At 27.6% G+C, this 13,775-nt stretch overlaps 1 protein-coding gene and 1 long non-coding RNA gene across 4 annotated transcripts; one reads left to right on the top strand and one right to left on the bottom strand.

The window, feature by feature from the left end:
- Positions 1-848: 848 nt before the first annotated feature.
- Positions 849-1,628, bottom strand: LOC100788954 (zinc finger protein 8). Its single transcript, XM_003520499.4, has one exon. It carries the CDS (start codon positions 1,626-1,628, stop codon positions 849-851), a length of 780 nt encoding a protein of 259 aa, XP_003520547.1.
- A 3,938-nt stretch (positions 1,629-5,566) lies between these two features.
- Positions 5,567-13,685, top strand: LOC102662607 (uncharacterized). Of its 3 annotated transcripts, XR_001387533.3 has the most exons (5): positions 5,567-5,708; positions 5,816-5,934; positions 7,136-7,212; positions 10,405-10,513; positions 13,550-13,685. It is a non-coding gene; the product is annotated as an uncharacterized lncRNA (long non-coding RNA). The 3 variants fall into 3 exon arrangements; XR_413633.3 differs by lacking the exon at positions 13,550-13,685 and having other exon boundaries at positions 7,100-7,212; positions 10,405-10,764; XR_005890773.1 differs by having other exon boundaries at positions 5,604-5,934.
- Positions 13,686-13,775: the final 90 nt, after the last annotated feature.

The following is a 13,775-nucleotide window of genomic DNA, read 5'->3' as shown; positions in this document are numbered from 1 at the left end:
CTAGAATCATTTCCTATTTAATCTTCTATGTGTTATTGGATTTGAACTAATTTTGGTCCCTACATGTTCTCAATTTTAGTTTATTAAATGACAAATTACATCAAGAATAATTAAATTCTGAAACTGATTTGAAAATGATAAATTGAATAGAAGTATTGCATTTAATGGATTAAAGGTTGAATTAATTATACATAAATAATATAATATCATATATCGAAAAATCATTTTTTAGTGTACATGAAAGTAAAAATGTTTCTCTCACATCCTCCAGTTTTACTATCGAAAAATGCAGAAATGTCACTTAATTCTAAGTAAAAAAGGTGAGTGCGAGCATAGTATGAAATTTACAGGTGTGAAAATATTATTTTTCAAAAGAAAAAAAAACAGAGGTAATTTATTTGACAAGCTGCTTGTTTTTTCAAAAATGATTTATTTGTGGATACTAAAAATTTAGTAGACGTTGATAAGTATTTTGATAGAATATTATTGTTAGATGTTGATCGATTAATAACCACTCTTAGTCTTTACGGCAAGCAGAAAGAGAGATAAAGAAAATGATAAGTAAGAGATGTGATGAAATTTTAAAAAATAAAGCTAAAAATATTAATATAAACTATTAAATTTGAGATGTTAAAAAATCATGCTTAAAGAAAAAACTTATGTAACACAGTGATTAATATGAGTATCATCATCATAACTTCATTTATCTTAGAATCTGATGATCATAAAGATCCAACAATAACACAGAATGAAAATTCTCAAAATCATATATACACTATCCCCAACCACTCCCAGCTCCAGATCCATGTTATTGACATATATTCGAGTATATGTGTGTAAATATGATGTTACAGATGAAGATCCAAACTCACATGGTCGTTTACGCTGGGCTTGGAACCATAATTACCAAACCGGTTCTGCGAACCAGAGTGCCCGATCCTCGCGTTCACCATTTCCTCGCCAGAAAACAAAGGCAAAGGTTGCAACGAGCGTTCGCGGTTGAAAATAGGGTTACTTTGGGAATGAGTACTATTAGTGGCGGTGGGGATTCGCCACAAACCCAAAGGGCTTCCATTGATAGTTTGAAGTTGCTGAGAATAGGAGTTTCCGTAGAACCTTCCAGTTCCACCAGTGTTCCCAAGCATAGCGCTTGACGAGTTGGAACTGTTCCACGTTGGATAAGAAGAGTAAGAGTAATTAGACATTGCCGTGGAACCGAACCTGTAGTTCATGAAGCTATACGCGTTTGCATCGGAGATCAGGGTACTTTGAAGGTGTCGTTTCGCGTGCTGGCGCTCTCGTTTGTGCGCGTTTTGGTGCCCGCCTAAGGCCTGGGAAGTGGGGAAGTTTCTGCAACAATAATGGCACTCGAATCTGCGGCTGCTCTCGCCGTTTTCTACGTTGTTGTTGACGTCTTTGTTGGTGGTATGTTCGGAGGCGCTAACGTTGTTGTTGGAGATAATAAATGAGTTGTGGGTAGGGTTAGAGTGGTGCGCGTCGCCGAATTCATGGCCGAAGAGGCGAATGGCGGCTTTGTCTTTGGAGGGTGGTGCGGGGCGGAGGAAGGGGAGCTGGGAGAAAGAATCGACGTTCATGAAGTCGTGGGTCTCTTTCTCAGTGTTGTCCATCAGGAGAAAATCACATATAATATCAGAAAATTTATCAACCAATTGACTTAGAAAAGGAAGTAATGGAATTGACTTAGAAAAGGAACAAACAGAAGAGTGAAGAAGAAGAAGGGTAGTTTGGGGGAGAGTGAGAGATTGATATGGGAGAACTTGTGGAAGATGTGTGAGGGTATGGTGCTATGGAGCAAGGGAGAGTGGGGTCTGATATATGGACAATTGGGGCGGCTCATGCATCTCTGAGTGAAGCCTGACAACGCTACAAAATCTGATAATGGCTTTGGCTTCTCCAAGTACCGGCACATCTGATCTCTTGGACCGATCCAAGGCCAACACTATCATTTCTTTCAAATCACGTTATATTTTTTTTTTTCTAGGTGAAACATGAGGCTATTTTTTAACTCACTGGGTTAAACATTAATTCTGTTTATGTGTATGACTATGGCTGACTCAATTTTTTTTTTTTTTTACATATGATGAAAATTAAACACGTGTTCATCTGTTAAATAAATAATTTAAACTAGATTATATGCTTCAATTCTAGCTAGAAAGAAAAAATACCACATGAGTATGAGTACTTTGCTTGTATTTATTACTTGTTCTAAATTAAGAGTTATGATATTTGACATTTCATTTTTCTTAAATACTTATTAGTTCTTTTTATCTATTTTTTTATCACATGATATTATTTATAATAATTAATTTGTTTTCTCTTTTATTACTTTATCTCACTTGAGTGTCTATTAAGATTTCAGAACTAAATCGTTGATCCAAATAATATTGACTTTAATCCCCTTAAAGTAAAATTTTGAATCCAACAAAATTTAATTGAAAGAGATGATCAATCAATTTTTTTTTTATAAAAATTAATATTGTGTAAAATTGGTGAATACTTCATACCAATGTCATAATAATTTAAAACCATAACTTCAGATCTCAAAGTATTATATTCCTTAAATTAGATAGGATATTTGATTGATTCATTTGTTTGTTAACAGAAATAAACATGCAAATATTTTTGAACATCTTAAAAAGAAAGAGATAAATAGAAAAGAATATAAATATGATAAATAATATGATATAACAAATAACAATGAAAAGACAAAATAGAAATAATAATGATTGTTAATTAATAATACGAGTTTAGAAAAATGGCACGTTAAAAAATCATTGTTCAAAACATATCCTCTATCTTATCTTATAAATTAGAATAGTTACTTAGCTTGTGAGAGCTTCACTCTCTTTACTTTCTCTCTCGATTTTGATCTCGTTTGAATTCTCGTCTCTCAAGGAAAGATAAACTATACCTTCATTATTACTAAAAAAATGAATAGTAAATTTAGCATTTTTGTTTTCTAAAAATTGATCATATTCAATCATATTGCTCACGTAGTTTTCCCACTTTTTTGGTGGGAACATATTTTCAATTATTAAGATAGCTGATATTGTTTGGTTTGATATCATGCAAGAAAAAGTAATAAGTACGCTAGCTAATCACATCAAGGAAAAGTTTTGAAGTCTTGCGGACATGGCATAATCTTCTTCTCTGGATACGGAATTGATTTATTCTTCGTCTTCTTTTTATTTATTTACAATGAAAAGTTTGGCTTTTTTATCCAAAAGCTTTTTTTTTCTTCCATATGTGAATTGTTTTTTAATTATTTATCTAAAGGAATAAGTGGTAACAAATCTCATAACTTTGAATTAAAACTTATAACATTTATTACCAATTTAATTTTTTTTAATTAAATTGAAGTTGTAAAATTATTTACGATAGTATAATTTTTTTATTTTACAATTTTAAAATCATAATTTTTTAAAATAAAAAATTAAATCATAAAATTATTTATGACTTTAATATAATTTTTTTTATTTTACGAATCTGAAAAAAAAATGTATTACGACTTTAAAGTCATAATACTTTTTTTTTTATTTGAACGGCTAGGATTGGTGCATGGAGAGAAATGAACAGTCACGGAGGCTAGTCAAGTCCTGAGCCTCTCCACGAGTTCACAGTTTACTTTTTTTCAAATTTTATAATATTACATATTATTATATATTAAAATATTGTAACTATTATTATTATTTTAGGATTTAATATGTTAATAAGTTATAGGATATTAAATAAAAAATTATCTAAATTTTAAATAAACAAAAATATTTAAATAAAATAATATTAAAAAGATATAATATATTTTAAATAATAAAATATTGAAAAAATATATAACAAGTAAAATTAAAATTATTTATGTAATAATTAAATAAACAATTTTTTTTACAATTTTGAAAAAACTGAAAACAAAATAAAATAAAAAATTGCGTGAAAAATTATTAAGAATTACAATTTTTTAATTATTAAGAAATTTGTTTAAGCAATTTTTTAATTTTATTTTGTTTTCAATTTTTTATAAAATTGTAAACAAATTTATTTATTTAATTATCAAATAAATAATTTTAATTTTACTAGTTATTAATTTTATTTAATATGGTGTATATTTTTTTATGGTTTTATTTAATATATTATATATTTTTGTCATATTTCATTATTTAAAATATATTATATCTTTTTAATATTTTTTTATTTAAAATATATTAAAGTGGTAACAAGTATTACGACTTATCCCTTTAGGTAAATAATTAAAAAAAAAACAACCCATATGTAAAAAAAATGAAAAAAGTACCCCTTTTCCATAAAAAAGCCGAAAAGTTTAGAGTTAGAGCAATTTGGACTCATCTTTTGTTTTAAATTTTAAAACATTAAAATTTAAAACCACCTTCTGGTTTTATTTTAAAAAAAATCATTGTCAATCTTATAATTTTCTTTAAAAATTTAGTGACAACAACAACAATTCTTCTATAAATCACATATTATTTTTAGTTTTTATTAAGGAAACATTATGCGAATGATAATAAATAAAAGAGTAAAATAATTTTCTTGTTCTTTTAAAAAAATTCAAATTCATCTAATAGCATATGGAAGGAAATCCTTGACCAAGGAGGTAAGAAGCAAGATATGCTTACAAGTTTTAAACTTCCTTATCCTCATCTCAAGAAAGTTAAGGAGAGAGATGTGCAGTTCCTTGATATCTTGAAGAAGTTCCAAATCTAATTAAATTTCATTTGCTGAATCATTATAGCAAATACTTATTTATGTAAAATTTATGAATATAATGGTTACAACAATAATATATATAATAATAATGACCATGATAATAAAGACTAATAACAAGATGACAATAATAAGGATGATTTTTTAATGATGGTGGAATAAAAATAATAATGTAATTCATTTTTAGAGTATTATAATTATTATTTCATCACCATCTTATTCTACTAATGTTATTAATCATAGTAGTGATAGAGATAATATGCAATAATAATGATGATACTCATTTAAGTGAATTTTAATCTTTCATTTGAATTTAACTATGGATATTTTTATTTAAGGGAATTATTCTCAAAGATATGCAGGTACCCCTATACATATCAAGCTAGCTAGGTGCAGAGTGGAAGTTCTCATCTTCCAACCTGATCCCGCTATTCTTGAGTGGAGAAAATTCAAACCTAAACTCAACTCCAATCCAAGCAAATTTTTGTAGTTAAAGTTAGAATGAGATGATTAGGTATGCGCAGGCGGGTCTAGAATTAATTCTGCCTAATGGTTAGTTCAAAAAATGAGTTGAGTAGTATGCTTGAACACACACGTACACACATATATCATGGTTTTAAATAGTATTCTACAATTATGATCATAATATCAAAATATTTTGACTCATCGTAATATAATCACCAATGCGATTATATCAATCATATTTTCCTGTAATCTAAAAGTTTTTTACTCACCTTACCGCACCACAACCACGATCGCAATTTATATATATATATATATGGTTTTTCTTTGGTAAAAATTGAAACAAGTATCACAGATAGATTTACCACCACTGCCGCAGTACTTGGGATTCTCTGTAAACTCACGTTTTTATGTTCTCACGGTTTGATGTTCGTGTATTATCAGGCGACCACGTTAATTAATTCGTAACTTCAGAGTTCAGAAAGACTGAGAAAAATGACCCATCTTCTTTGGTAAAGTCCATCTCCTTCTCTTCTCTCTCTTTCCTGGACCATATATACGGTACTATTAGATGGTGTCGGTTCTTTATTTTTTGTTGGCTACTTTATATCTGTTGCAGGCAGTATTCTGCAAAGTGGTCCTCAAAACATATTGTAATTGTACAATTGAAATCACACTACACGAATGGGTTAGAGCATGTAATCTTTCTGCCTTCCCTCTCCGTCTCTGAGTAACAAAGTACATCATCTCTTCCATCTATACTTTTTCTTGTTTTACTAGACATCATTATATATTGTTTTCTTCTTTTTTTCTTCCCTTTTTTTTTTCTTCTTCCTCTTCCCCTATATTGAGTTACTATTCAATGCCCTCTGTCTAATTTGTTGTTTGTTGTTTTATTCGCCTTCTCTTTATATTGATCATCTTTTAATTGTAAGTTGTCAGTCAACATTAATAATTAGAAAAGAAGAGTTAACTTTTGAAGCCATTGAAGACCCTGAAGAGTTCAATTAAATATTTTTCTCAAAACTGAAATCAAACTTTGATTACTAGCTAGCCGTAAATCAAGTATCACTTGTATATACACAGAAATCCGACTTAGGATCATTATATATATTGAACTGAAACAACCCTAATTAATTCACATTCGACAATAGAACCCCTCATTTTTGTTTTACATATAAGGTGGAGTCCTCATATTTGCTATCAGTTATCATTGAAGATAATTAATCTTCATATTTTGCCTCTCATAAGACATAATTAAACTCATAATGATTCTCGTGAAGTCAAATACATTAAAAACCTGAAGGGATAACTTTCTTACAGTCTTACTAGACTCGGCTTGGATTACTTGGATAGCCAATTTATTGTTCAAATACCGGTGGATCGGTGATTTTAGATCCAAACAACAGCCAATAGCTCACTTGTTTTGTTTCTTGCTCTTCTTTTATGCCCACTGTAAAAAAAAAAAAAAAAAAGAAAACCGGCCAAGTAGTGTCCCATCTAAGGCCTTGTTAGAGGTTCTTTGATAGTTGTAAGTGATTTTTTCATGGAATTAATTGTCTGAGTTAATGATTTAATTAATGTTTTGTTGTAGCTTTATTTTCTTTATATATGCGCCTGCTTTAGTGGTGTATGCTATTGACTTTTTTTCTTCAAAAAGTTTTGGCTAGTTAAGTCTGAATAATGGCTTACTAGAATCAGGCCGGTATTAAAGTTCAAACAATCCCTATATATAGAAGTAAAAATAACAACATACTTACAAATTATTTATGAACGAAGTCGTCACATAATAACAGAATTTATTATACATTATATTACTCTTAGACTCTTTTCTATATAACCTCGATCATCGACTGCTTTCCATATTCTTTAATAATTCTACTCCTTTCATTCCCATCCCCAGGAAATCTCACCATTCCTGATTCTTTCTCTCTCATAGTCAGGCAATTATTTTCTTATTCCGGGCTAGCTAGTTGTCAAGATAATGATCATTGAACTTCCTTCGAAGAATTGAAGGTAAAATATCTACTCTATGCAATTTGATTCCATTGACAGATTTAAATTTGCATCGATCTCAAAATTAAAGTGGGCCTCTTTCTACATGTCATTTGAATATCTCCTTTAATACTAACAACAACAGGAGCAACTACCCTTTGTTCATGCATGCAAACTTTCTCTTTGCCAATAAGGTCACCCTCACATAATGAGAGGCTTAAATCTGGGAGCGAGGGGACCATAGTATAACATTCATTCATACACATATATGGGGGTTTCCACTGCAAAAATGCTCCATTTACATGCCCCCAAATAAATTAGAAAATTAACTGACGTGAGCATGAGCACTTGCTCGTTAACTTTGTCTCTTGATTCGGTAACATCATGAGCGACGTTTCAAGGATATCTTTAAAAAGAACATGACTTTACATCATATTGTTTGAGATTTGTGCATGCAAGTATATATATTAGTTTTTCTTTTTTTTTTAGGTAAGTATATATATTAGTAGATAAGTAATAAAACGAATATAAGGAACTTAAATACTATAACGAAAAAACTATTAGGTAAGTATTAACATTATCAAATCTTTAATTATCTAGAAAACATGTAAAAATTGTGATTTGAGATGAGATTCACGATGGAAAGAAAATAGGAGATATGAGATTAGTTGAATGGTTAAAAAAGAAGAAAAAGAGAAAAAGATTGTTTTTATTTATTTTTTATTAATAAAAACTAAACAAACTAATTAATAGTTAACCTTTGTTGATAAAAAAAAAAGAAAAAATAAGATAAGAAATAAAAGAAAGTTACAATATTTTCGAGAATATATACAAGCAATCAGTAATCACAAGTGACAATTTAATATGAAAGCTAATAGTTTTACCTTTTACTAACTAATGTTATGTAAGGGTAGAAATAGATTAGGCTTTACTTGGTCTCAGTCTAACCTTGATTAAAAATATATGATTTGAGTTTGATTTGTTTATGTGTCAAAATTATTTTAAAGGCTTTACCTTTATTTTTTTAAAAGTTTAAATTTATTAAAAATATATGATTTAAGAGGATACTTTGTCATAATTTAACGATAAGATAAAAAAAAAGTGTACATGTTAAAACTTTATAATAAGAATTTAATCTAAGCTGTTTATACAGTTTAAAGATATTTTTAACGCCTAATCTCACATGCATGATAATTAACTTATTTAAAAACATATTTTAAAATAATATTTTCAAATATGACATAAATTTATGTTTCAATAAACTTATAAACTTAAGCTTGACTCTTTATATAGGTCAACATGTTTAACATTTAAAAAAATTAAATAAATATAAAATTTTAATACATTATAACATAGTTAAAATAATAATATTATCAATATTAAACATTTATTTTTGTTTTCTAAATAGGTCAGTTTATTAGATGTAAAAGACTTCTTAAATAATCTAGAGTCTATCCTTTTTAATTAAATACACTTTAATAAAAATCTTGACCAAGTTTATTTTATGAACTGACTTGGTCTAAGCGTGATGTAAGCTGTACCCAATTTTTTTTATACTTATGTTTCCTCCTAAATTTACTAGCTCACAATTTAATATTCATATAACGATAATATTCTTTTTTCTATATTATTACGGTTTTAGTAGTTTCAACTTATGCAATGTTAAGAATTAAAAGAACTTTTTTTATACAGAAATCGAGAGAAAGGAAGGATTTCTCAGGGGGAAAAAAATATGTAGAAGCTTTTATAAATAATAACAACAATAAACAGAAAGAAACAAGAATGGGGGTGCTAGAAAACTGTTTTAAGTGGCATAGAATACACGAGAACCCACCATTTCTCCACCTAAAGGATAAAGGCTTTGGTAGACATGGACGCGATATATGATGGTTTATCACATTCATATATACTATTCAATCAATTGAACTAAATTCATCATTAAACACGTGGTTAATCAACAATTGCTTCCTCCGTTATTAATAATAAAACATTCGAGTTATTTTAAAAAATAATTATTATATCAAATTTATCAATTATTTATATTATATATCATTCTTAAATTATCTTTTATTCTCTTTTATCTATATACTTATTTTTCATTAATTTTTTTGGAAAAAATAATTAAATAAATATTTATAAAAAAATAATTAATATATTTAAAAATTAAAAAATAATCTTATAAAAAAAAGAAATTTAAAAAAAATAATTTTATAATTAAGAACGAACGAAATAATAACACACACGATAATATGCATGAACCTAACATAAGATCGACCGTGATGGATATGTGCCCCTTTTCTATATGTATGGCCCTTAATTGTTAATTATTCGAAATTTAGAATATGAATTGTCCTTTTGAACTCCTTAACTTTAAACTTTGAAGCTTGAAGGGTACGATGTCAATAAGTCATTGTTGTCGGAAACTGGAGGGTTTGGACCACGAATGTTAAAAAATGATGTTACAAAAATAGTGTTAAATATTAAGTTATGTATAAATTATTATTATATCATAAAATAGTAATAATATTATTTTATATTAACACTAAATAAAAATGAAAATAATGATTCTTAAATATGTTAATCAAAATTTAATAAAAAATTCATTTTTAATATAATATAGCATAAGAATTATATAATTTAATTGATAAATTTTAAATTATAAAAATAAATTAAAAAATAAAAATTGCTATAGAAAATTTAACTAAATCGTAAAAGATCGATTTGATTTGAATTTGATATTATATTTAAAGTGAATCAAATCAAATCTATTTTATTTTATGTTTGGTTGCAACAATTTTTGTATCTAAGAACCGAATCAAATAGCTCCGGAACATTCCTATGCGAATCCACCGAATTAATTGTAGATATATATGTGGTATATTAATAATTATTTCCCATTCAGAAATTATTATTTTTTAATCAGACCGTTAACATGCTGGATTTTTTTTTCTGTACTGTAAAAAACGCAAATTTAATTTCTCTTCGCTTATAAAATGTTTTTTCTCCTGCACCGAAAAAAATTCACTCGTATAGGAAGAAAAAACTAACCATACAAGCTAGAAGCGGGGAAATATATATCTCCGTAATATATATATATATAAAGACTATATATATTTTTTACAGATAAAAAGACATTATATAATCCGTGAAAATTATGTTAATAAAATATTTGATTGAGGGAGAGACTAAATTGATTTTACTTTTTTTTGACAGAATTGATTTGCAACGCTAGCTAGCTCATGAGTTTAGAATCGCAACTCCAACAAAGCAATTAACTTTCAGATGTACAAATAAACCCGGGGCAGGAATTTGTACCAAAAAGGTATTAATTCCCATCATTGTATACATGATTTGCAAAGTACTCAGATTTTTTTTTAAGGCTTAAACACTAGGCACTTTAAGATGTTTTTCGTAGGTATATTTGGACATTTAACAATTTCCGAACTTATTGGATAAATCGGAATAAATGCTGCTCTGAAAAAATAGTGTTGATTAATATAGTTTGGAGATGTAATGATTGAAGATATACTACTCAATCTTTCTGCTATAAAATATCAGCTACCTGGATACTAATTTAATCACATGTACAACTAAACATCTAACTATATATTTAGATAATTAAAGTTAATTTGTAAACTTAACTTTGAATAAAAATATGTTGTAAATTCAAGTTTAATAAAAAATAAGTTTACTATAAATAATTTATGTTTGTATATTTTTAATAATTTTTTTGATAAAATAAAATTCTTTTGCTTAAGACTAATTAAAAGTACTTTTGAATATTGTGTAATTATTAAAAAGGTATGAAGTTTAATTAATTAAGCAGAAAACACATGATGCGTAAAATAAGAAAAATTCTCCCAATGGAAAACAAAAGTTTAATTTAAAAGAAACTCTAGTTTTACTTTTAAGTGAAACTTAATTTAGTATCATGGGTAGGTGAGAAAATTATTTTGAAGTGCATCTAAACATAACACCAAACTGAGTATATATAGTGGTATAAAACTAAATTGAAGGACCAAGACGATAATCCAACATGCTCTAAAAACTTCGTATATATTGGAGTATTTCTAATATGGAAAGCAATACTTTGAGAAAAACAAAACAAAAAGCCTTGAACCTACTTTGTTTTCAAGTCCTCACTTTGTTTGTGCTGAGTCTAACTGAGTGTATTGCAACTTTACTTTCTTTACATTTATTTTGTTTTCCAACTTAATTTAATTAGTATATTGTATTTAACTACTGAGTTTCTAGTTTACAACTTCTCAAGTTTTGAATTCGAAGTTTGACTGTTTAGTTTGTGTTTTGTGTGACTGATCTGGTCCCCTCATCCGGAACTTCTTTTTCTAAATTACATATTTGCATAAATTTAATTTTGTACATGTTATTCAGCTTCACAAGTTTCATTTTTTATTGGAGTTGGAACGAAGGAAAACATAATTCAACTCTATTTTTATGCTACTCAAACTTCAAGAAATTACTATTCAATAAACAAAAAAAAAATCTTATTTCTCCTATAATGAACTTAAAAAATAGGGTAGTAGAAGATTTTTTATTTTATTTATTTTATTTTAACCCCATTTTATATTTGATGACATGGATAGATTGATCACAACTACTTAAATTAGCTAAAAACATTTACAGGTATGGAATCAGCTAATTAAATAGCTCAATCCATTACACTATTGTGCTTATAATAACAAACTTGAGTAGGAAATTCCTTTCATTAAGAAATAAGTTTGAATATATATATATATATATATATATATATATATATATATATATATATATATATATATAATCTTTAAAAACAAGATATATATTTATTTATTTTATGGTGTCATTAAATTTTATTTATTTGAGGAACCAAAAGTATATTTTACCTACGAATAAGACTCAACAAAATTTAGATAGTATATTAATTAGAGTTTTAGATTTCTGACTATATTTTCTTATTGACGTACAACACTCTTGGTGTACTCTCAAAAACATACATAACCAAGAAAATGAATAATAATAATAAAAAAACATCAAAACATCCAGCGAAATATTGTCGGATTGACTCTCGACTTCTTAATCTTTCACACAAGTTTCTATCGACTCATCATTTCATTCCAATGAATTTTAATGGATTTGCATTGATAGATTCCAAGTGGCTGGTCATCTGTCGTATTGATAGAGATATATGCAGTCCCGAAGTCTTGATTAATTTCACACGTAATTACAATGGGAAGGGAATCATGACTTCAAGTCTTCAACAAGTTGGCCATTGATGATTTTTCATTAATTTGTTTTTATAAAGCAACTTATAACAAGGAATGAATTGTTTAAATTGCAAATCATTATATCTTCTTAATCCTCCTATAATTTTTTGTCTTAACATTTATTTATCAAAGAGAAAAAGATCTTAACTAATCTAAAATTTGATAAAAATTATTTCTTTCAAGAATCAAATTTAGATAATATTTAAATAATTTAATTTAAATTTTAATATATTAACTATTTTTTTCTAATCACTTCATTTAAAAGATTTATGAATAATGGACTTGAGTATTAATCACCAAAATATGTATATTGTTGGGTTCCTCATATATATTCTATGAACATTTTAGTATTTTACCGACTTCCCTGAGTAACTTTCATTCACTTGTGGCTGTTTATGACAAATCATGTGAGGGAGACGAAGGAAAGAGAGAGAAAGAGAAAATCATTCAAATTTGTATGTTCTTTGAGTTTGACATTAAAAGTAGTACTACATAATAGTATCTAAATTTGGTAGTTGTAAGTTAACGACGTTCACATGAATGATGTCTCCTTTCATTTATTTCAATGACTCAAAATTGGTCCACATCCATAATTCAAGATGTTGACACTAGAGACTGTTCTAGTCTAATATTGACTACTAACTATATTGTCATTATCATTAATTATTCTATGCATAATTCACTTGATACCTAAATCTTTATAGTGACCCCAGGATGTTTTATATATGTTTTCCCATCAACAATTATCAATTAATTATAGAAGAAAAACAAAAATGGATAGTTTTTGTAGTTTTATTAATATATCTTTTACTGGCATTGAGATTCTAATTAATCAAATCATTAGCATGAAACTCCACCTTAATTAATTGAGATAAGATTTCTTTCCTCTACGAAAGATCATCGCCCCGACAATATCATTGATCGTGTGTCAATTGACAAGTGGTACCAGCTTTTTCGTTTGTTTACATTGTCATTTCCCCTTCTGAGCAAATAACCATTTATTTTTGCATTTGGTGCTTACAACGTCTTTCCTGTAACATGAATGTAACATATTAACGCATAGTCCACTTGAAATTTCTTTCGTGTCCCTGCAGCTGCACTCAAATAAAGATGACATAAAAAATTATCCAGGTGACTGTTGTTTGGCCAATTAGATTATTGGTTACCGGATCTTTATGAGATCACTTATAGATATTCAGTTCTCACTATAAGAGAGGTATCAAGATCCTTTGTGGTTAGATTATACTCAAATTTAAAATCTACGAGATTTAATTTGTAACATTTGTTCATTTATGTACATGCTTAACATAATGTGAGAGT

Source organism: Glycine max, chromosome 3 (assembly GCF_000004515.6).
Source record: "Glycine max cultivar Williams 82 chromosome 3, Glycine_max_v4.0, whole genome shotgun sequence".
Classification (NCBI taxonomy): domain Eukaryota; kingdom Viridiplantae; phylum Streptophyta; class Magnoliopsida; order Fabales; family Fabaceae; genus Glycine; species Glycine max.
Note: the sequence above shows the minus strand (reverse complement) of the source record. Positions and strands in the feature narration are given on the sequence as shown.